At 35.1% G+C, this 24,742-nt stretch overlaps 1 protein-coding gene across 17 annotated transcripts in view; it reads right to left on the reverse strand.

Moving 5' to 3' along the window:
• Nucleotides 1–24,742, reverse strand: part of PCDH15 (protocadherin related 15) — a 755,972-nt gene that overhangs the window by 327,538 nt on the left and 403,692 nt on the right. For all 17 annotated transcript variants that reach the window (XM_028166694.1, XM_028166693.2, XM_057531449.1 and 14 more), the window contains 2 exons: nt 15,258–15,366; nt 6,343–6,455 (listed from right to left, as the gene is read on the reverse strand). In XM_028166694.1, coding sequence (XP_028022495.1) covers nt 6,343–6,455; nt 15,258–15,366 — 222 coding nt within the window. The remainder of the gene's footprint in view (nt 1–6,342; nt 6,456–15,257; nt 15,367–24,742) is intronic.

The raw sequence follows: 24,742 nt of genomic DNA on the forward strand, positions 1-24,742 counted from the left end.
CTGTGATGAGAATGGATAAATTGCTTCTCTTCTTCCAAGCAGTTGCAGGTCACCTTGTGAAGAAGGAAAGAGGCCAAGTAAAATATCACTTCTGTGTGTCTTTTGTCAGCTTGCACATTTGGACAGCCACTATATTCAACTGCTGTATTCTATTTCTGTTCTAACTAACCTAGCAGGATGAATAACAACATGAGAAAAGAGGACACCATGTGTTCTTTCCTTGTATTAATTTCCATAATTGTCATAATAGTCAATTAATTTAGCCTAGTACTTAGAATTTGTAGAAATGTGAACAAGCAGGAGTAAATAAAAGGATACAGTGTTCTTTTTGAAGAAACAAACATAATGTTTTATGTGATAATCTACTAAATTGAAAAAAATAGAACGTAAAATTAAAAGATGAACATCTAGCAAATGTATCAAATATGTCAGTAGATTTCTAAAAGTGTATTATTCATTAAGACATCAATGGAGGGATTGTTGTTTCATTACTGATAAGAACTAATACCTGAAATTTCTGTGGGATAATTTTCCCTAAAACATATAAAAGACTTTCACTCTTAATGGACTTAAACTTCTTTACCTTATAGATCTTGCTATTGGGCAGAGGAAGTGAGCTTACTTTTCACTTAACTGCTGAACTAAGATGTGAGATATGTGTATTTTATTCTTTCAATGGGAATCCATAAGAATAGGGAGAGGCATATATGGCTAGAATATTTCCAGAATTATGAAAGTATGTCATTTATAGAATTTGTCTTTCTTCCTATGGCTGGACAACATCAGCTCTGATTTTTTTTTTTTTTCCTTATCATAACCCTGGCTCACTGAAAGATTCTATTCAATCTTTCTCAAAGGCAGCATCTAAGCCCTTCTTCTCTCCTTTTAATTTCTCTATTTGTGTGTGTCTCTCTCTTTTTTTTTTTTTTGATAAACTGACAATCCATACACCACAGCAGAATGATAGTAACTTATACTTTACATTCTCCTTAACAGATTTAATGAATTTTGATAGCTCTCTCATGTTCATGGGGGATGCCATCCTTTTTATTTTGAGAAGTGATGACAGATGATCTGTGACTTCTTACTCTGTCCGTCTGCCCCTAATACCTGATCTTTCAAATCAACAAAGTTTTCTGTTGGAATTTCATGTAGTGGGCAATTTGTCAACTGGCTTGAAGGCAATATGGAGCAGCATGATCTATTTTTTTGTGTTAGCAATATCTATTGGCAATGTGGGGAGATGGACAGGATGCATAAAAAAGAGGCTAAAATCTTAGAGATCACTTGTGTGAGATGATGGGCCGTGAGGATGAAACCTAGAGAACTGCAGTGGGCATGGAGAGTTGCGGGAGACATTCAAGAGAAATTCCAGATGTATCTGGATAGGACTTGAAAAGTGACTGGATAGGGCCATACAGGAGCTGGTGTCTCAGAAGAACTGGGAACTCCTAGCTTGGGTGACAAGCTGATTGTAATATTATTAATTGAAAGAAAGAAGCCGAGGTTTCAAACGGATGTATATAGTTTACTACGTTAATTTGATGCAATTGCAAAATACTAGGAGTAGTTATTCAGCCAGTACTTGGAAATACAGATGTAGAAATCAGAAGGGAAATATGTCTAAAAGCACAATTTCCATACTTTCCATACCTCTTCCTTGAGGCAGAGCTTTCATACATTTCTGTCTCCTCAACACCAAGCAAAATATCAGGCACTTAATAGGCACTCAGAAAGGATTTGGCAAATTGAAAACTAGCAAATGTCATATGGCTTAAAGACAGTGAATCCTAGTTACCCACTGAATTCCTAAGCAGTAAAGTAAAATTGATATCATTATTCAAATAGAGGCCAAATATTTTCTAGGGTTGTGGCATTAGAGATTCATGTGTAGGATCAAGGGCTGTAGTCGCTGTTCTTGTAGGCCTCAATCATTTCTTGTACACTGTTGTCCTGTGAATCTCAAATTACTAAAGCAAAGTAACTCGCCAGGAGAACTGGCAAATTAACTCTACTATTCAGGCTCACCAGTTTCAATTCTCTGGCTCATTTTCTGTGTAAAATATGTATCTTTTCTTTAGAAGGAGGATTTTTTGTTTGTTTGTTTAAATACAGTCATAAATAGCTTTAAACTGTCTTAATATAGGTATGGCTTTTTTCCAGGGATTGAATTTATTCGAGACGTTCCTTGCACCTTTATTCTGGGCAGAGACAGGATAAAATTCTATCAAATACATGTACTTTCAAATATATGTATTTAAATGCAATGAAGACGCAGTACCCAAATCCAGCAGCCTTAAAAAGATTTACTGTGCCAGGGAGAAAGCCATTACAAGAAATACATATTGAGCACTTTTATACATTGTACGTGGATAGGGGTATGGGCTTGGTCCAAAATGTTGAAGAAATATATTACAATCTGCTCTCCCTCCTATAGAGGTCAGGGGAAAATAAACAGGCAAATTCTATACAGAATGATCAAAGCCATCACAGGGACTAGTGGGATGCAAGGAGGGGCTTCCGATCAGTGGTCATGCCTTTCCAGAGGAACTGTCTGTCTTAGCATACGAAGCATCAATGAAATATCAGTGTGAATTAGACTGTTGATTAAAAAAAAAAAAGGAGGAATGATTCAGGAAGAACAGCAAATGCCTGCAGGCTAGAAAGAGCATGGTGAGTTTAAGGCAGTGCAAGTCGTTTAGTATGGCTGGCACAGAAAGTATGCAGGGTGACTGATGAGAGCTTAGGGTTAATTATGCCCATTATGTGGAAAGAAAAGATGTTAAAGGTCAGCCTGCTATGCAGTATAAGTAGGTCAATGAATAACAACATGAAAATCAGAGGGACCATGATACAGTGATATTTGTGGTATCATTGTGACCCTTGCTATTAGTTGTTAACTAAAGAGATTTAGACAGGTACTTCCCTGGTGGCACAGTCGTTAAGAATCCGCCTGCCAATACAGGGGGCACGGGTTCGAGCCCTGGTCCAGGAAGATCCCACATGCCGTGGAGCAACTAAGCCCGTGCGCCGCAACTACTGAGCCTGTGCTCTAGAGCCTGCAAGCCACAACTCCTGAGCCCTCATGCCACAACTACTGAAGCCCGTGCACCTAGAGCCCATGTTCCACAACAAGAGAAGCCACCGCAATGAGAAGCACGCGCACTGCAACAAAGAGTAGCCCATGCGCAGCAATGAAGACCCTACGCAGCCAAAAATAAAGAAATAAATTTGAAAAAAAGAGATTTAGACAAAAAAATTATGTTTGAGCAACTGAAAGACAGTGAATTATTGATAATTTATCCATTTAACGCTTGTATTAGATGCCCAGAGTATAAATATATAAATTATTAATATTTTTTTAAAAATACTGCACTTCTAATAATGAAGGTGAATGTTCTGGACTTTGGTAGAGACACTCCATGCATGAACTAATTCATCATCATCTAGAATCTAAACTGTGCTTTCATATTTCTATTGCATAATTGTTTTTTGCTGTATAACTATGGTGATCGCATAAACTTTCATCCAAACTGGGACATTTTTGAGGGTGAAAGATGTTTTATGAATAATTACACAAGGACAATAGGCATAAATATGAACTGTCCTGGGAAAACCCAGGACTGGCTATGATTCTTATTGAAAATGTGTGTTTCATTTTAAAGTGTGCTTAAATGATTGCAATTATGTAAAATTTGGAATAGTGTTTTGAAATGGAACACCCTTTTCTCTTTTAATTAGATGTGTTTTAATCCTTTAATATTCTAAAGTTGGTGAACTACTCCATTTTGCCTTCCTAATTTCACCTTTACATTTTTATTTGTCAGTATACTTAGTAAATAACTGGCAGAAATAGATAAAATGAAGATGATAAATTTCTAATTTGTGACACCAGCTGTTAAATGTGCATACAGCTTTTTAAAGCAGAATTCTTCTTCAAAGTCTAGAAGAGGATACTTCATTTTATTTTATATTTCCTTAGCTTCCAAAACAGAAATTGGGATCAAGTCCAATAAAAAAAAAATTATGGTCAATGAAAAATGAAGCATTATTAAAATAAGAAAAAGGGAAGAATTTGAAAGACTTACTGCAGAGAACTACCAGATTGTAGCACTTCAATGGATCCTTACACAAAGACACAATACTCAGCTAATATTCAAGCAAGTGGCACATTATTATTCTTACAGATTGATACCTTTGCTTATTATCCCCTTGACTGCACACAAAACACAATAATTTGAATCTAATAATGTCGGTAAAAACTTCCATTAATAATATAAAGTGTTATTAAAACAAAAAAAAATTATCTGTGGCCTGTCCCAATTGATTTTTGTTTCTATAATTGATAGACTGAGTTTCACTATACCTGGGTGCACCAGGACAAATGACTTTGATAATAAAGAAAAATAATTGATTTCATATTTCAAGTGGGGCAGTTTGGAAACAGTGCTTTGTCAAGTTTCTTAACTCCCACAGAGTGTAGCACCACAGGGCTCCAGGTAGATCCACAGGAGACAATGGAAACACATTTTGGAGTTTTATATAGTCCAATGATAATTAAAATAAAACCGTGCAAGATGAATCTCATGCGTGACTATTTTACATAAATGGTAAAAAGAGCCTTTCTTTGTTGAATGACTCCCAAACCCCTACTGAATGAAATCCAAGGAAATTGCAGTCGAACATAAGGCTCTCTCCAAGGTCTGGCTCTATATCTCATTTCCCTGTTAACTGCTTGTAGCCTGGTACATCATGCCTCCAAGCTTTTGCTTCTGTTCTTCCTTATGGTCAAACATATTTCCTGCTTTCATTCATTAGCCTAAGCCATCCAATACAACAACATTGAGCTTGGGATAATCCCCAGAAAATCTTCCCTGAGTCCCAGATTAATTTAAATGTCCTTAACCTGTGCTTCGTTACAGCTTTTACATTGCCTTCCTGTTAGCAGTTGATATGTTGTATTTGATTTATCAGCTTATGTGATTCTTTCTCCTTCTAGACTATACATTCTTCAAGGACAAAGAAACACTAAATACAGAATCTAGTGTGTATAACATAATCGGTGCTAACAAAATATGTCTTAATTTGAGCTAAAATTAAATGTATAGATGTATTATTGCTTGCAGTTGCACTGACAGATAATTACAGCAGAAAACCATTTCTAAGGAATTGCATCTTAGTGAAGTGAAATAAGTATGGCTTTAGCTTAGATAAACTTAAATTTGAATTTCAATTCTGCTGCTTATTAGTGATGTAACTCTGATTCAATCACTTGCCCTATCTGAACTTTAGTTTTGACATTTGTACCCATAAGCATAGTACTAAGTACTAAGGTTGTGGCTATAAAATATACATAAAACACCTTGTACAATGTACATGCTCAGTAAGCTTCCTTACCTTACTTCCTTTTCCTTTAACACTTTTAAATTTTTAAAAAAATGCCATAGGGCTGCATATCTATATCTATTTTTTATATGTTTAGATATGAAAAAGTCAGACAATACACACTAGACATACTGTGTGTCCTTGCTTATTTCTGTTCTTTTACTTAAAATGCTTTTCTCCTAGCCCCGATCTCTACTTGGTAAATTCATACTCTTCCTTCACTGCTCAGCTCAAATCTTACCTTCTCAGTAAAGTCTCTAAGAATTAACGGATAGATCATCTGGGTTTCCACAATACCTTTGCAATGATTTTATTACAATATATTATATATTATTAAATCAAAATTGTAATGCCAAATGGATTCCCTTAGCTTTGAAAATTTTTGTGGTTGAAGAACATCTTTCAAAATAAAGAAATAATGAAACATATACTAAAATAATTTCTGGACAAGCAAGATCTTTTCTTTTTAGTTTTGAAAAAGCAATAACATTAAAAAACGTAATATATTATTAAAATAAAAATATATATAAATCCAGGCACTTTTTAAATACATTCATTGGTTAAGCTTTTGTGGTCAAAAATTAAATCCACTTGGTAAAAAACAAACAAACAAACAGAAAACAAAACCTAAACTAAATGTTAGAAGATGTAATAAATTATAGTATGTAGAATTACATACATTTGACCAAGGCATTTATTACATATAAAAATATTCAGTATTTGAATAGCATTGTAATATACAAAGTTATGTTAAAGAAAAGCAACACGATGTATTAGAACTGTTGCACTTCACCTTTTTAAAGAAAAATTGGCTAATTGCAGTTCAAATTAATTTTAATTTTTATCGCTTAAAAGTCCCTACAGTAGCCTCTAGAGGATTCATTGATAAACACAAGAACATTAGAACATTAGCTATACTTATAAACCCAAGAACGTTAAGCAATTAGTTAAATTTACCTTAATAACCAAATCAAACTTCTGGTGAAAGTCTCTATTTACTGGCTCCAGGAGACTAAGTTCTGCAGTCCTGGGATGCATATGAAAAAATCGTGGGTAATCCTCAGGAGTCCCTGAAAGACATTGACATTTCAGCACTTAATTGAGAACCATATGTAATATGTGTATTTGCTATATCTATTTCCCTTCATTAACTGAGGAACAAAACCATAATTTTATTAGTAAATTAAGTTTCAAAATTATACAGTCTAGGGAAAGCAGATGCAAATGTGGTATATCTTTCATTAGTTTATGAGTAAGAGGGTGAAAATACTTGTTTGGATGATTTTCCAAATATCTTTTATTAAGTGAGCACTTTAATTAATTTGAAACTTCATCACATAAAAGAGATATAAAGTGTATCGAGAACAAATTTTGAATTATAAAATTGTATTTTAGTGGTACATAAATATTAATTATAATCTACATGGTCTTTCACCATATCTTATAACAATGACTAGTAATTTGTACCAAATATCAAGTTGCTTGGAAATTAAAATAAGAATATTCTGTCTAGCTGGGCAAATATTTTTCTTAAGATAAGTATTCAGCTAAATATATCAATCATATGAAATAAAAATATTCAAATATTAAATAAAATATTTTGAATTACTCCGTGTCTAGAGAGGATATTTCTTAAATGCAGCCATTTTAGTGAGTTGAAATTTCCTTGAATTGTATCATCTTCCTTTGTATACTACAACATTCTTTTTTCCAAAGTGAAGATAAAGTGGAAGTCAAATCATATAACTGTGGGATATATGCATTTAGCATAACAATAGTGATAAGAATAAAATAACACAGCTGCCAATTATTGAATCCTACACTGTACTAAATGCTTTATATAAGTAATCATTGATAACTCTGTAAATCATTCCCATTTTACACAGGAGAACTTAGGAGATTTGCAATATTAAGTAATTTGTCCAAAGTCAAAGAGACAATGTCAGACAGAACTTGCATTCAAATCCAGGTTGACAGACGCCAAACATATCCAAAACTGCGTTAATTGCTATACTCTTTTGCTTCAACTATGAGACAAGAAAGAAAATTTTCCTGGGCATTATGTGAGGGGAGAAAATGTATGCCAGTAAAATAGACTTAAAAATCCAGAAATAGTCAAAAGTGCATATGAAAATTGAGCTTATGATAAAGGAGTCATCTCAAAATAATAGGGGAAAATAGGAGCATTAACCTAATAGGAGAGACAGAAAATGATAAAACTGTCTTCTATTCTTCATACAATATACTAGAGTAAACCCCAAATGGAGAAGATATTCATGCACAATAGGCAATAAAACAACATAAGAGCTAGTAATAGATGAAAACACGGATGAATTCTATTCTAATGTGAGAGTGGGCATAACTTTCCTACCTATGGCTCAAAATAAAGAATCAATAAGGAAAAAGAGTGATAAATTTAATGGCATTACAAATAGTATGGCAAAACACAATAAACAAAATAAAACTGCAGGTGACAAACCAGGGAAATATTTGTATTTACGTCAGAGACAAAGGCTTATATCCCTAACATATGTAGATTTGCAAACTAGAAAAGTAAAAGATCAGCAATATATTTTAAAAAAAGTTTTGGGATAGAGAATGAACAGATAGTTCACAGAAAGAGAAAGGCAGATGACTCTTGACCACACACAAAGATATTCACCTTTATACATAAGAAGGAAAACTCAAATTAAAACTACACTGAGATTCTATTTCTCTCTTGCTCAGTTAGCAATGGTCCAAGGTGGATGCCAAAATCCACGAACTGAATTTTTGCTAACGATACCACCATTTTTCTCACTATACTGGTTCAAATCTCCTTATTCCTCTAATACAACTCTGCATATATTTTCCAAATGATTCTTCCTTGTCTGTCATTCTCTCCAGTGGGTTTCACTTATATAGTGTTAGTCTCTCATTCAGAGTCTTGTCATTTCATTCTTCTACCACTGTGATAGCCTCCTAAATCTTCTAACATCCCATTTACTTATAATCACTGAAATAAACTTTACTTGAAATAAATGCCACTTTACCCTCCCAGTTAGCTAGATACAATTTTTACTTATTGTTTACTGTGGTGATCCCCAAAGTAGGATTGAGGAAAAAATATCAAACCTCTTGAATTTCTATGATATCAGTTGTAATATCTCCTCTTTCATTTATAATTTTATAAATTTGAGTCATCTTTCTTGTTAGTCTAGCCAAATGTTTGTCAATTTTGTTCACATTTTCAAAAAAAAAAAAAAGCTTTTAGTTTTATTGATCTTTTCTATTGATCTATTCTATTTCCCTTTCTTGTTTCTGTTTTATTTATTTCTGCTCTAATATTCATTATTTCTTTCCATTGCTAACTTTGGGCTTAATTTGTTTTCATTTTTCCAGTTCTTTCAGGTGTAGAGTTAGGTTGTTTATTTCTGATTTTATTTTCCTTAATGTAGGCATTTCTCACTGTAAACTTTCCTCTTAGAACTGCTTTTGCTGCATCACATAAGTTTTGGTGTGTTGTGTTTCCATTTTCGTTTGGTGTGTTGTGTTTCCATTTTTATTATTATATAAGTGTCTGGTGTACAGCATTATAGTTAAATATTTGTATACACTACAGAGTGATCACCACCACAAGTCTAGTCACCATCCAGCACTATACCCTCTTCACCCATTTCGGCCACCCCTCAGCCTCATTCCCCTCCAGTAAACACTTATCTGTTCTCCGTATCTATAAGTTTTCTTTTATTTGTTCATTGTTTGGTTTTTTTTTATATTCCACATATGAATGAAATCATACAATATCTGTCTTTCTCCATTTGATTTACTTCACTTAGCATAATACCCGTAAGGTCCATCCATATGGCTACAAATGGCAGGATTTCATTCTTTTTTATGGCCAAATACTATTCCATTGTGTGTGTACATACATATATGTATATATGTGTGTGTGTGTGTGTATATATATATAGACACACACACACACACATATATACAGTGGTATATATATATTTTTTATATATATATTTATATATATACCACTTCTTTATCCATTCATCCATCACTGGACACTTAAGTTGTTTCCATATCTAGGCTATTAGATAAATAATGCTGCAGTGAACATATATCTTTCAAGGTAGTGTTTTTGTGTTATTTGCATTAATACTCAGAAGAGGAATAGTTGGGTCATATGATAGTTCTATACTTAATTTTTTGAGGACTCTCCATATTGTTCCAAAGTGGCTGCACCAATTTACAGTCCCACCAGCAGTGTGCAAGGATTCTCTTCTCTCCACATTATCTCCAACATTTGTTATTCCTTGTCAATTTGATAATACTTATTCTAACAGGTATGAGGTGATATTTCATTGTGATTTACATTTGCATTTACCTGTTGATTAGTAATGCTGAAAACTTTTTCATGTGACTGTTGGCCATCTGTATGTCTTCTTTGGAAAAATGTCTATTCAGATCCCCTGCTCATTTTTAAATCATGTTGTTTGTTTTTTATTTTGCTGTTGAGTTGTATGAGTTCTTTATATATTTTGGATATTAACCCCTTATAGAATATATGATTTGCAAATACCTTGCCTTTTCATTTTGATCATGATTTCCTTCACTGTGCAGAAGCTTTTTAGTTCCTCTCATTCTAGAGTTAGTAAATTGCTTCTTCTCTATTTTATTCCTAGTCAATATAGCTAAAGTTTGTCAGTTTTACTGCTTCTTTCAAATAATCAATTTTTAGTTTCATTGACTTTATCTATTATTTTTCTATTCTCCATTTGATTAATTTCCACTCTGGTCTTTATTATTTCTATCCCTATGCTTTCTTTATTTTAGTTTCCTTTTCCAGGGTTTTAGTGTGAACAATTACATTGCTGATTAAGAATTTTTCTTCTTTTTCAATGTTGGCATGTACAGCTATACACCTCCTTCTGACTGTCACTTAAGCTGCATCCTATAAGTTTTGGTATAATGTATTTTCATTTTTATTTATCTCAAAGTAGTTTTCTAATTTCCTTTGTAATTTCTTATTTGAGCCATTTGTTATTTAGTAGTTGTTTAATTTGTGAGTCTGCAAAATTTCCTTTGTTATTCACCTCTAATTTCATTCCTTTGTGGTCAGAGGATATAGTTTGTATGATTTCAATCATTTTCAGTTTAATGAGACCTGTTTTACAACCTAGCATATGGTCTATACTAGAGAATATTCTTGAGAAGAATGTATATGCTATTGTTTTTGGGTTGAGCGTTATATTGATGTCTATAGGATCTTGTTGGTTTATAATGTTGTTCAATTCTTCTTTTGCCTTGCTGATCTTCTGCCTAGTTTTTAATCCATTATTGAAAGTATAGTATTGAAGTATTTAACTACTGTGCTTGAATTGTCTATTTCCCCCTTCAAGTGTGTCAGGTTTTGCTTCACTTCTGGGCTCTATTGTTAGATGCATATATGCTTATAATTGTTATACCTTCTTGATGGATTGACCCTTTTATCAGTATAAGATGTCCATATTTGTCTCAAGTGAAATATTTTATTTTACAGTCTATTATATCTAACATTAGTAGTGCTACTTCAGCTCACTTTTAGTTATTATTCGCATAAACTACCTTTTTACATCCTTTTATGCTCCAACTAGTTATGTCTTTAATCTAAAATGTGTTTCTTAGAGATAGCATGTAGTAAGATCATGTTTTTCTTTTTCTCTTTTTTATGCATTGTGTCAATCTGAGTCTTTTAACTGGAACATTGAATCCATTTACATTGATTGTGATTACTAAAAAAGATGGTATTTACCTCTGCCATTTTGCTATCTGTCTTCTATATATCTTATGTCCTTTTTGTTCCTCTATTGTTCCATTACGGCCTTATTTTTCATGTGTACTGTTTAAATTCCTTTGTTTTGTGTTTTACTATAAATCTTCAAATTACGTAAACAATTAAATTGTTAAACTATTCTAGTGGTTATCCTGGTAATTAAGATTGATGTCTTAATTTATGGCAATCTAATTTGGACTAATAGCAACTTAACTTCAATAGTGTATAAAAATTTTACTCCTATATAACTCTATTTTACCTTTGCTCTTTGCTGTTATTATCACAAGTTACATGTTTCTACTTTGTCCATCAATATAGATGTATAATTATTGATTTATATTTTCTTTAAATCAAATAAGAGAAAGAAGAATTACTAGCATTTGTGTGTGTGTATGTATATATATATATATATATATCTATATATATGTATATATAAAATGTCTTTTATACTTAACTATGTAGTTATTTTTACCAGTGTTCTTTATTTCTTCATGTAGAACTGAGATACTTTCTATTGTGCTTTCATTTCAGCCTTAGGTCTCTACCCTTCAGTATTTCTTGTAGCAAAGGTGTGCTACTGATAAATTCTCAGATTATCTGGGAATATCTTAATTTCTCATTTATTTTTGAAGGATATATTTGCTGTATTTAGAACTATTAATGAACATTTTCTTTTCTTTCAGTTCTCTGAACATGTCATACTAACGTATTCCAGTATCCATGTTTCCTGATGAGAAGTCGGGTTATAATTTTATTGAGAATCAATTTCTATTATAAAGTCACCTCTTTTTTGTTACTTTTGAATTATTTTTTGTCTGTGTCATTTGACAGTTTGATTGGGATGTGTCTAAGCGTGGATTTATTGTAGGTCTATCCTTTTGGGGAGTTCAATTAGCTTCTTGGAGGTATAGATTGTTTTCCTCAAATTTAGTTTTTGATCATTACTTATTCCTATATTCTTTCTGCCCCTTTCTGTTCTCTCCTTCTGGGACTCCTGTTATGCATAAATTGGTCTACAGAATGGTATTTTTTAGGTCTCTGAAGCTCTCTTTGCCTTTCTTCATTCTTTTTCTCTTTCATCTTCTCAGATTTGGTAATTCAATTGACCTCTCTTCAAGTTTGCTGATTCTTTCTTCTTCCTGCTTGAATCTTCATTGAGCCCTGCTAGTGAATTTTTAATTTCAGTTGTTATACTTTTCAACTCCAAAACTTGTTTCCTTTTTATAATTTCCATCTTTTTGTTGATATTCTCTATTAAGATGACATAGAATTGGCTCAGGCTACTGTGGGTAATCAATAGAAGTGGCAGTAATTCCCCCATTGATGATAATGATGGTAGGACCAGTGAAGGGGTTGGCAATAGTCCCTGGATAACCTTCTTACACACATCAGCATCCACATCCTCAAGTCTAGTAAACCGACTATCAATAATGTGTGAAAGTAGAAGAGCTTGCCACCTAGCAACTGGGAAAGCAAGCTCTGAAGAACACATACATTCAGAATTATCTGGATGGACATAAGGGAAACTAAGAGTTCTGGAAAAGTAGGTAAAATCAGAGCCATGGGAACCCTGTCTAGTGGTAGAGGGAAAGGGTTTGTGCTTCTATTCTTAACAGTTTTGCACGACTTAGGAAACATACTTTCTTTTTCTTTCTAACGGTAATAACAACATCAACTAACATTTATCGAGTGCTTTTCTCCAGGCACTAATATTTACATGCATTAGATCAAATTCTCAAAACACTTTTATAGAAAAGTCTATTTTGAGCAATCCTTTTATCAAAGGTCTATTTTAAAGAGGAACAATCTGAGACAGAGAGATTAAGTAACTCGCCTAACATTATATGAATAGTAAGGGTTGAAGTCAGGATTTAAACATGGATAGTACAATTCCAGAGGCTATGCTCTCAACACTTAACAATGTCCTCTCTGTCTTTTAGAAATGTACATACTATGAAAATATATCAATTTATTTAACTTAGCTGTGAAAGCAAAGTTAATGATAGAGGTTATATATATTATGTAGTACTACCCATTATCCTAATGTTGGAGGTTGATGAAACTTAACGTCATTACGTCATTTTTCTACTCTAATCCCTGCATTGGTTCCACATTTCACTCAGAGTAAAAGCCGACAAAGCTCAATAGTATACAAGACTATGTTTTCTGGTCCCCCCTTATTTCTCATACCCTCTTTCTTCTACTTCCCCCTCACTGACTCCTCTCCAGTGCTACTGGCCTCATTGATGTTTCTGAAACTCATCAGGCAAACTCCTGCTTTTATCTCTGCCTAGAAACTCTTTTCCCAGATATCAACATGGTTAACTCCTTCAAGTTCTATAGGATTTTACTCAAATCTCACCTTTTTAATGAGACATATCCTGATCAATCTTATTTAATACTGCAACACCCCTTCTGTACCTCCAATCCCATTCATCAGCTCGATTTTTCTCATAGCACTGACTACCATTTATTTTGTATAATAAATACGTTTATTTACCACATTAATTGTTTGTTGCCTGTTTCTGCGGCCCGAAAACCAGTGCTACAAAGTGAGGAATCTGTCTTGCTCAACAGAGTAAGCACTCATTTATTGAAAGAGATTAAATTTTTTAAAGTGAAAGAAACATGAATATCAGTGGATACTATCCCATTCTGAGTAACATGGTTCCCCAAGACTATCTTTAAATGTAATGCTTTGGACTTTGCACAGGCTGCATCATCTATCTAAATAATTTTTATCCCATTTTATACTTGAAAACCCCTCTCTTTTTGCTAAAATAACTCTGTCTAAGCAATTTTCTTAGAAATCCTTAATATTTTCCTCCCATGAGACCACATGATATGTGGCTCATACTTTATTTGTAGTACTTAAAACCATGTATTTTAATTTATTTTTTGGCATGTTTCTATCCATAGACTCTACCCCTCCCTAACCTAGAACATTTATCCCTCATCTTTGTATCTATAGCATCTAGCATAGTAATTGACATATTGTCAAGCCCTCAGTTAATAAAATAAACAATGACTATTTCCTTTTATGTATACCAAACCCCCTACAGACTTAAAAGAGACTTCTGTTTATGTTCATAAGCACTTTTTAAAAGTTTAATAGTCTAATCTATACAACTGACTTATAATACGTATGTAGTTCTAGACACCAAAGGCTTGAAACAGAATTACTTGAATTCTCTTTACAGACAGCATTTCTAAGTAGGATATAGCATCATATTTTGAAATCTGTCTAACGTCTCTAGGTGGTTGTGTTGTTATATACGTGTACATGGGGTGGGAAGGGGTTAAGGGTAAAGTTAAATTCCATTGAATAGTTATTTTCAAGCATACTTCAGAAGTGACCTTCTTCATTAAGAGATGTATGGTCTATTTTACATATATCTGTCTCTCTAGAGACTATAAATCATGCAAAGCAGCAACATCCATATTTTAGCAAAAGCAATTTAAGAAGAGTGACATGATCAGATTCTCATTTTTGCTTTTGGTAGAACTGGCAGATATGCACAAGAATGGATTAAAATGGCTTCTGTGAACTTGTTCAAGGAAAAATTAACCAAGGGTATAATGTTTCCTTGGGGTAACATGATCTTTCTCTTTCTTTTTGGCTCTGATAGCTCTTATTTAATTGCCACATACTTTTAGAATTATGTAATGGTATCCAACCAATGATAAAGTACTAGTAGAGCAAACTGTAAGTTTTTCAATTGATTTTCAATTTTTTCTTAGAGAATTCTTTATGAGGTGATACAGAGGAAACTACCAATAGGTAGATTAAATCCTATTTTTGAAGTTGTTTTGCTTCCTCAATAAAAGTGTTTCTACTTGTTGTTCTACAAATTTCACTGAGACTAATACTAAAGAAGAAAAATGGTTATTTTTAAATGGTTATTTTTAAATTTATTTATACATAAAAAATAATTTCAATAAAATTTTTAAAAAATAATTTCTAAAAAGAAAGTCTTTGTTATTAAAGTTTTTTTTAAAATTTGAAACATATTTTTTCCCTACATGATTCTAGAGCTATAACTGAGAGTGCAAAATGTTAGCAGATACAAACCAACAAGGATGGAATAGAGGATGCCTGGCCTATCTGATGGTGGCTGAATATTCCGGTCCTGATCAATGGCTTGGATCGCTGGGGTAACAATGATGGGGTTCAATTCTTCCTGGAAAAAAAAAATCAGAGAGTTTAGTTCAGCTTCATTACCTCAGAAAGAATTGACACGCAGATATTGTAGTCTGGACAGCTAGATAACACATGAGCCAGCAGTTAGACTCAGATTTCAAGATTTGTGGTTGAACACCATAGACTAGTTAATTTTGAATCTGAAGAAGGACAGATATTATAATAATCTCCAAGAGTGGCCTTGCCTGTTATCGTGGAAAAAATACAAACAAATATATTCAGAGACAACCCTAGAAAGGTAAACTGAGCTCAGAATGACTGGTATATCTGGCATATTATCTTCAATTATTATAATTCTTAATTTTAACTGATTCTAATATCTACCCTTCTCAGTATATAATACTGGACTCATCATTGCTTGGATTTGTGGTCTGTATTTTAATAGAATACTTTTATAGCATTTGGAAAGAAAACAGTTATGTTAAAATAGTAAAAACTTCATCATCAACTGTAAATATATTCTAGCACTGATAATTAACTGATTTGAAATTTTAGCAAACTATAATTTAATACCTAAATAATTGAACTTATCAATTATTAAATTACTTTCATTACATTTTATGTGTTGTTTACACTTAGAAACTTCTCTTTTTCAATATCTTTTAAAAAACCCACTTAATACACATTTGGGGAGCAGCTTCAAGATGGCGGAAGAGTAAGATGCGGAGATCACCTTCCTCCCCACAGATACATCAGAAATACATCTACAGGTGGAACTGCTCCTATAGAACACGTACTGAACGCTGGAAGAAGACGTCAGACCTCCCAAAAGGCAAGAAACTCCCCACGTACCTGGGTAGGGCAAAAGAAAAAACCTCTATCCAGTGGGAAGGAGCTGTGAAGGAGGAAAGGTTTCCACACACTAGGAAGCCCCTTCGCAAGCGGAGACTGCGGGTGGCGGAGGGGGTAAGTTTCGGAGCCACGGAGGAGAGCGCAGCCACAGAGGTGCGGAGGGCAAAGCAGAGAGGTTCCCGCACAGAGAACCAGTGCCAACCAGCACTCACCAGCTGGAGAGGCTTGTCTGCTCACCCGCCGGGGCGGGCGGGGGCTGGGAGCTGAGGCTCGGGCTTCGGTCGGATCGAAGGGAGAGGACTGGGGTTGGCGGCGAGAACACAGCCTGAAGGGATTAGCACACCACAGCTAGCCGGGAGGGAGTCCGCGAAAAAGTCTGCAGCTGCCAAAGAGGCAAGAGACTTTTTCTTGCCTCATTGTTTCCTGGTGCGCGAGGAGAGGGGATTAAGAGCGCTGCTTAAAGGAGCTCCAGAGATGGGTGCAAGCCGCGGCTATCAGCACGGACCCCAGAGACGGGCATGAGACGCTAAGGCTGCTGCTGCCACCACCAAGAAGCCTGTGTGCGAGCACAGGTCACTATCCACACCTCCCCTCCCGGGAGCCTGTGCAGCCGCCTGCCATTGCCAGGGTCCCGTGATCCAGGGACAACTTCCCCGGGAGAACGCACAGCATGCCTCAGGCTGGTGCAATGTCATGCTGGGCTCTGCTGCCGCAGGCTCGCCCCGAATACGTACCCCTCCCTCCCCCTGGCCAGAGCCCCCAAATCAGCTGCTCCTTTAACCCCGTCCTGTCTGGGCGAAGCACAGATGCCCTCAGGCAACCTACACGCAGAGGCGGGGCCAGATCCAAAGCTGAACCCCGGGAGCTGTGCAAACAAAGAAGAGAAAGGGAAATCTCTCCCAGCAGCCTCAGGAGCAGTGGATGAAACCTCCACAGTCAATTTGATGTACCTGCATCTGTGGAATACCTGAATAGACAACGAATCATCCCAAATTGAGGAGGTGGACTTTGGGAGCAAAAGATATATTATTTTTTCCCCTTTTTCTCTTTTTGTGAGTGTGTATGTGTATGCTTCTGTGTGTGATTTTGTCTGTATAGCTTTGCTTTCAGCATTAGTCCTAGGGTTCTGTCTGTCCGTTTTTTTTTTTACTTAAAAAAATTTTTTTCTTAATTATTTTTTATTTTAATTATTTTATTTTATTTTATTTTATCCTCTTTCTTTCTTTCTTTCTATTTTTTCTCCCTTTTATTCTGAGCCGTGTGGATGAAAGGCTCTTGGTGCTCCAGCCAGGAGTCAGTGCTGTGCCTCTGAGGTGGGAGAGCCAACTTCAGGACACTGGTCCACAAGAGACCTCCCAGCTCCACGTAATATCAAATGGCGAAATCTCCCAGAGATCTCCATCTCAACGCCAAGACCCAGCTTCACTCAACGACCAGCAAGCTACAGTGCTGGACACCCTATGCCAAACAACTAGCAAGACAGGAACACAGCCCCATCCATTAGCAGAGAGGCTGCCTAAAATCATAATAAGGCCACAGACACCCCAAAACACACCACCAGACGTGGACCTGTCCACGAGAAAGACAAAATCCAGCCTCATCCACCAGAACACAGGCACTAGTGCCCTCCACCAGGAAGCCTACACAACCCACTGAACCAACCTTAGCCACTGGGGACAGACACCAAAAACAACAGGAACTATGAATCTGCAGCCTGCGAAAAGGAGACCCCAAACACAGTAAGATAAGCAAAATGAGAAGACAGATAAACACACAGCTGATGAAGGAGCAAGGTAAAAACCCAGCAGACCAAACAAATGAAGAGGAAATAGGCAGTCTACCTGAAAAAGAATTCAGAATAATGACAGTAAAGATGATCCAAAATCTTGGAAATAGAATAGAGAAAATACAAGAAACGTTTAACAAGGATCTAGAAGAACTAAAGAGCAAACAAGCAATGATGAACAACACAATAAATGAAATTAAAAATTATCTAGAAGGGATCAATAGCAGAATAACTGAGGCAGAAGAACGGATAAGTGACCTGGAAGATAAAATAGTGGAAATAACTACTGCAGAGCAGAATAAAGAAAAAAGAATGAAAAGAACTGAGGACCGTCTCAGAGACCTCTGGGACAACATTAAACGCACCAACATTCGAAATATAGGGGTCCCAGAAGAAGAAGAGAAAAAGAAAGACACTGAGAAAATATTTGAAGAGATTATAGTTGAAAACTTCCCTAATATGGGAAATGAAATAGTTAATCAAGTCCAGGAAGCACAGAGAGTCCCATACAGGATAAATCCAAGGAGAATCACTCCAAGACACATATTAATCAAACAATCAAAAATTAAATACAAAGAAAACATATTAAAAGCAGCAAGGGAAAAACAACAAGTAACACACAAGGGAATCCCCATAAGGTTAACAGCTGATCTTTCAACAGGAACTCTGCAAGCCAGAAGGGAGTGGCAGGACATATTTAAAGTAATGAAAAGGAAAAACCTACAACCAAGATTACTCTACCCAGCAAGGATCTCATTCAGATTTGATGGAGAAATTAAAACCTTTACAGACAAGCAAAAGCTGAGAGAGTTCAGCACCACCAAACCAGCTTTACAACATCTTACAACATCAGACCAATCACAAGCACTGAAATTGAAACTGTGATTAAAAATCTTCCAACAAACAAAAGCCCAGGACCACATGGCTTCACAGGCGAATTCTATCACACATTTAGAGAAGAGCTAACACCTATCCTTCTCAAACTCTTCCACAATATAGCAGAGGGAGGAACACTCCCAAACTCATTCTACGATGCCACCATCACCCTGATACCAAAACCAGGCAAAGATGTCACAAAGAAAGAAAACTACAGGCCAATATCACTGATGAACATAGATACAAAAATCCTCAACAAAATACTAGCAAACAGAATCCAACAGCACATTAAAAGGATCATACACCATGATCAAGTGGGGTTTATTCCAGGAATGCAAGGATTCTTCAATATATGCAAATCAATCAATGTGATACACCATATTAACAAACTGAAGGATAAAAACCATACAATCATCTCAATCGATGCAGAGAAAGCTTTTGACAAAATTCAACACCCATTTATGATAAAAACCCTGCAGAAAGTGGGCATAGAGGGAACTTTCCTCAACATAATAAAGGCCATATATGACAAACCCACAGCCAACATCATCCTCAATGGTGAAAAACTGAAATCATTTCCACTAAGATCAGGAACAAGACAAGGTTGCCCAATCTCACCACTATTATTCAAGATAGTTTTGGAAGTTTTAGCCACAGCAATCAAAGAAGAAAAACAAATAAAAGGAATTCAAATTGGAAAAGAAGAAGTAAAGCTGTCACTGTTTGCAGATAACATAATACTATACATAGAGAATCCTAAAGATGCTACCAGAAAACTACTAGAGCTAATCAATGAATTTGGTAAAGTAGCAGGATACAAAATCAATACACAGAAATCTCTGGCATTCCTATACACTAATGATGAAAAATCTGAAAGTGAAATTAAGAAAACATTCCCGTTTACCATTGCAACAAAAAGAATAAAATATCTAGGAATAAACCTACCTAAGGAGACAAAAGACCTGTATGCAGAAAATTATAAGACACTGATGAAAGAAATTAAAGATGATCAAATAGATGGAGAGATATACCATGTTCTTGGATTGGAAGAATCAACATTGTGAAAATGAATCTACTACCCAAAGCAATCTACAGATTTAATGCAATCCCTATCAAACTACCACTGGCATTTTTCACAGAACTAGAACAAAAAATTTCACAATTTGTATGGAAACACAAAAGACCCCGAATAGCCAAAGCAATCTTGAGAAAGAAAAATGGAGCTGGAGGAATCAGGCTCCCTGACTTCAGACTATACTACAAAGCTACAGTAATCAAGGCAGTATGGTACTGGCACAAAAACAGAAATATAGATCAATGGAACAGGATAGAAAGCCCAGAGATAAACCCACATACATATGGTCACCTTATCTTTGATAAGGTGGCAGGAATATACAGGGGAGAAAAGACAGCCTCTTCAATAAGTGGTGCTGGGAAAACTGGACAGGTACATGTAAAAGTATGAAATTAGAACACTCCCTAACACCGTACACAAAAATAAACTGAAAGTGGATTAAAGACCTAAATGTAAGGCCAGACACTATCAAACTCTTCGAGGAAAACATAGGCAGAACACCCTATGACATAAATCACAGCAAGATCCTTTTTGACCCACCTCCTAGAAAAATGGACATAAAAACAAAGATAAACAAATGGGACCTAATGAAACTTAAAAGCTTTTGCACAGCAAAGGAAACCATAAACAAGACCAAAAGACAACCCTCAGAATGGGAGAAAATATTTGCAAATGAAGCAACTGACAAAGGATTAATCTCCAAAATTTACAAGCAGCTCATGCAGCTCAATATCAAAAAAACAAAGAACCCAATCCGAAAATGGGCAGAAGACCTAAATAGACATGTCTCCAAAGAAGATACACAGATTGCCAACAAACACATGAAAGAATGCTCAACATCATTAATCATTAGAGAAATGCAAATCAAAACTACAATGAGATATCATCTCACACCGGTCAGAATGGCCATCATTAAAAAATCTAGAAACAATAAATGCTGGAGAGGGTGGTGAGAAAAGGGAACACTCTTGCACTGTTGGTGGGAATATAAATTGTTACAGCCACTATGGAGAACAGTATGGAGGTTCCTTAAAAAACTAAAAATAGAACTACCATACGACCCAGCAATCCCACTACTGGGCATATACCCTGAGAAAACCAGAATTCAAAAAGAGTCATGTGCCAAAATGTTCATTGCAGCTCTATTTGCAGTGGCCAGGACATGGAAGCAACCTAAGTGTCCATCAACAGATGAATGGATAAAGATGTGGCACATATATACAATGGAATATTACTCAGCCATAAAAAGAAATGAAATTGAGTTATTTGTAGTGAGGTGGATGGACCTAGAGTCTGTCATACAGAGTGAAGTAAGTTCAGAAAGAGATAAAGAAATACCGTATGCTAACACATATATATGGAATCTAAGAAAAAGAAAAAAAAAGGTCATGAAGAACCTAGGGGCAAGACGGGAATAAAGACACAGACCTACTAGAGAATGGACTTGAGCATATGGGGAGGGGGAAGGGTAAGCTGTGACAAAGTGAGAGAGTGGCATGGACATATATACACTACCAAACGTAAAATAGATAGCTAGTGGGAAGCAGCCGCATAGCACAGGGAGATCAGCTCGGTGCTTTGTGACCACCTCGAGGGGTGGGATAGGAAGGGTGGGAGGAAGGGAGACGCAAGAGGGAAGAGATATGGGAACATATGTATATGTATAACTGATTCACTTTGTTATAAAGCAGAAACTAACACACCATTGTAAAACAATTATACTCCAATAAAGATGTTAAAAATTATATATATATATACACTTGGTATTTAAAATCTATTATAATCTCCCTTTAACAAAAAAAAAATAATATTTAGACTACATGAAAGAAAATTTGCTGCACAATTGTCAATAACAATTTGTCAATGTCAATTTGTGGACACTGTTATTCTCATCTCATGTTATATTGTAAGTATACTATTTCCCAGAAGCTTCTGAAAATATTTAGCCAGATTCCTGTCTGTTTCTATATGTTAACTAACAGAGAAAGGAAAAACAAATCTAACATGTTCACAATACTCTTATTTAGACACATATGTACTTAACATACATTCTGATGAGGCCAAACTACCATTTCTATTTTTCTTTGATTAGTTTTGCTTTTTTCAAGTGGCAGAAATATCAAATTGCTTGAAAAAGTGTCATACATTTTGAAATATTTTTCCTTTGTGAACATTTTAAAAATGTAATATTAGGGTGGGTGGCATGGGTCAAGCTGATTACTTTCAACTTTTTATGTGATCATAGAAGAAACACAAGTGGAACAGTCACATATATCTTTGAAGCTTATATACTACAAAATATATGATGTCTGGTTTTTTTCAAAACCTTCCAAACAGTATTGATAATTTTCTTTTTTTTTAATTTTTAAAATTTATTTATTTTTTATTGAAGTATAGTTGATTTACAATGTTGTATTAGTTTCAGGTGTACAGCAAAGTGATTCAGTTATACACACATACAGATCTATTTTTTTTCAGATTCTTTCCTCTTATAGGTTATTATAAAATATGAGTATATTTCTCTGTGCTATACAGTCCGTCTTTGCTTTGATAATTTTCTTCCTTAAAATGGGGGGGCAAAGAGCACACATGTGAAATACTCATAGAGCCATGGCTCATGAAAATCACATCAGTTTCTGCCTGATCACTGGAACTTTATGCACATATTAAAACAAACAAACGAAAACACCTCAAGGAACTAACAAAAAATACTCTTGTTTTATTATTTCCATGTATTCCAATATGTATCTGAAAAATTTTCAGGTATATTTTTTACCTTACAAATTGTGACTGACTGTTGAATCTAAAATGTGCATTTGAATATCCTTTCAATTGCATATTTGACCTTGATATATAAGGCTTTTATTTTTTGGTCACCTTAATGTTTTAAACATATATCACTCTGCCTTACATTTAGACCCTATTAATATTGTCTCACTGAAGAAAAGCTCCTAATTTTTACATAGTCCTATACATTCCTTTCTCTTTTCATTTATACTTGGCGATTTCCTCTACCTGCACACATAATCTGACCACCTGAGGAACAGCTGATAATTTTCCCTTATCTGCATCTATACAGAGACTATTGTGCTCATCCATATCAAAATTTATTGAACATTCTTGCTGACTGTACATCTGAGTTTCCTTGCCTATAACTTTCTTGAGAGCAGGGGTAAGGCTGATTTACTTTTATATCTGTAGCACCAGAAACGTATGGGGCACACAGACACTCAAGAACTGTTGAATAAACGGCTTCTCAGCTCCAGATTATTTAGAGTATTCTTGACCCCATGGATCCTTGCCTTTCTCTCTGGGTTCCTGTGGGACATCCAAATACACACACTGACATTTGATAAGTATCTTTTTATAACTCCCAGATCTTTGTGCTCACAAAGTTATTGCACCCTACTGGAGGGAAAAATAATGTGACCATGGGAGTGGATCAAAATGCACAGATACAGGCTCAGAGTTTTTTATTGAGATGGCCTTTTGGGTGTTACAGTAAGTAGTCTCATAAACATTCCAGTAGATTGAGTGGTGAACGTCTGTATCCCACAACAAAACATACCAAACTTGCTAGTAAGTTTTCAATAAGCTATTTAATTCCTCAGAGCTTGAATCCTAATTTTCAAAGTGAGGTTAATAATATCTATATTTCATAATTAATGTGAGGATTCATCAAAGAATGTATGTAAAACAGTAAGTGGCACACTTAACATATGGAAATTATTAGTATTATTAAAATTAATATTATTTTTAATTTTTTAATATTGACATTAAACTTGCCTCCAAACTATAAGAAGAGAAAGAGATGGAAATTTTTAATTTCAAGCTGGAAGCTTATTTGAAACCAGATCTTACATATTTTCCTGAAAACATGACACTGACATGAATCTTGAAGGTTTTATTTAGGATTACAAAATTGATCAAATGTTTCAGGGAATGAAGGGGGACTATCTATCATTACTATTTAACTTTAAACAGAGATTTGGATGTAAAACCTGCAAAGCAAATTATTTAATGATTATACTCAAACACAATTTTAAGATAGTGTATCAGGGAGTTGAATGTTCACTTAAAATGAACATTTCATTTTACTTTATTAAAAGGAAGCTTCAGTGATATTCTTTTTCTATAGACTCAGACACATTACAGTTTCACATCCAATTTAAAAACTCATTCCCCACCCTTTGATTAAAGAAATTTGTGATAACTCTTTGATTTATAAATATTCTGATGAGTTATATAAATGTATCAAGCACTTGCTGTGTGCAAAGAACTCCACTAATTGTTCAAGTAGTGTTAAAAAATAGGTAAGAGTTCTGGGACTATGAAGGAGCTCACAGTCATGAGGATGGGGACTCAAAGTACATGAACACAATTTAGAAAAAAAAATTATAAAGACATTTATCAATAAATATTAAAAGACAGCTCTGACAGAAAACTCATATGATCAAGTATTATGAGTGAATTAGTCAAAATAACAAGAATCAGAGATATTCAAACACGTGCAGCTTAAATAAAGCAAATTTTGATTCGTATATCAAAGGTGAGATTAATAAAGATAAAAAATATGCCTGCATTTGATAGAGGCTGGATAAGGGAGTTTAAACACACACACACACACACACACACACACACACACACACACACACACACAGGGGGCTTCTCTGGTGGTGCAGTGATTAAGAGTCCGCCTGCCAATCCAGGGGACACAGGTTTGAGCCCTGGTCCAGGAAGATCCCACGTGCCGTGAAGCAACCAAGCCCGTATGCCACAACTACTAAGCCTGCACTCTAGAGCCCGCGAGCCACGACTACTGAGCCC

This window comes from Balaenoptera acutorostrata, chromosome 16 (genome assembly GCF_949987535.1).
Source record: "Balaenoptera acutorostrata chromosome 16, mBalAcu1.1, whole genome shotgun sequence".
NCBI lineage: Eukaryota > Metazoa > Chordata > Mammalia > Artiodactyla > Balaenopteridae > Balaenoptera > Balaenoptera acutorostrata.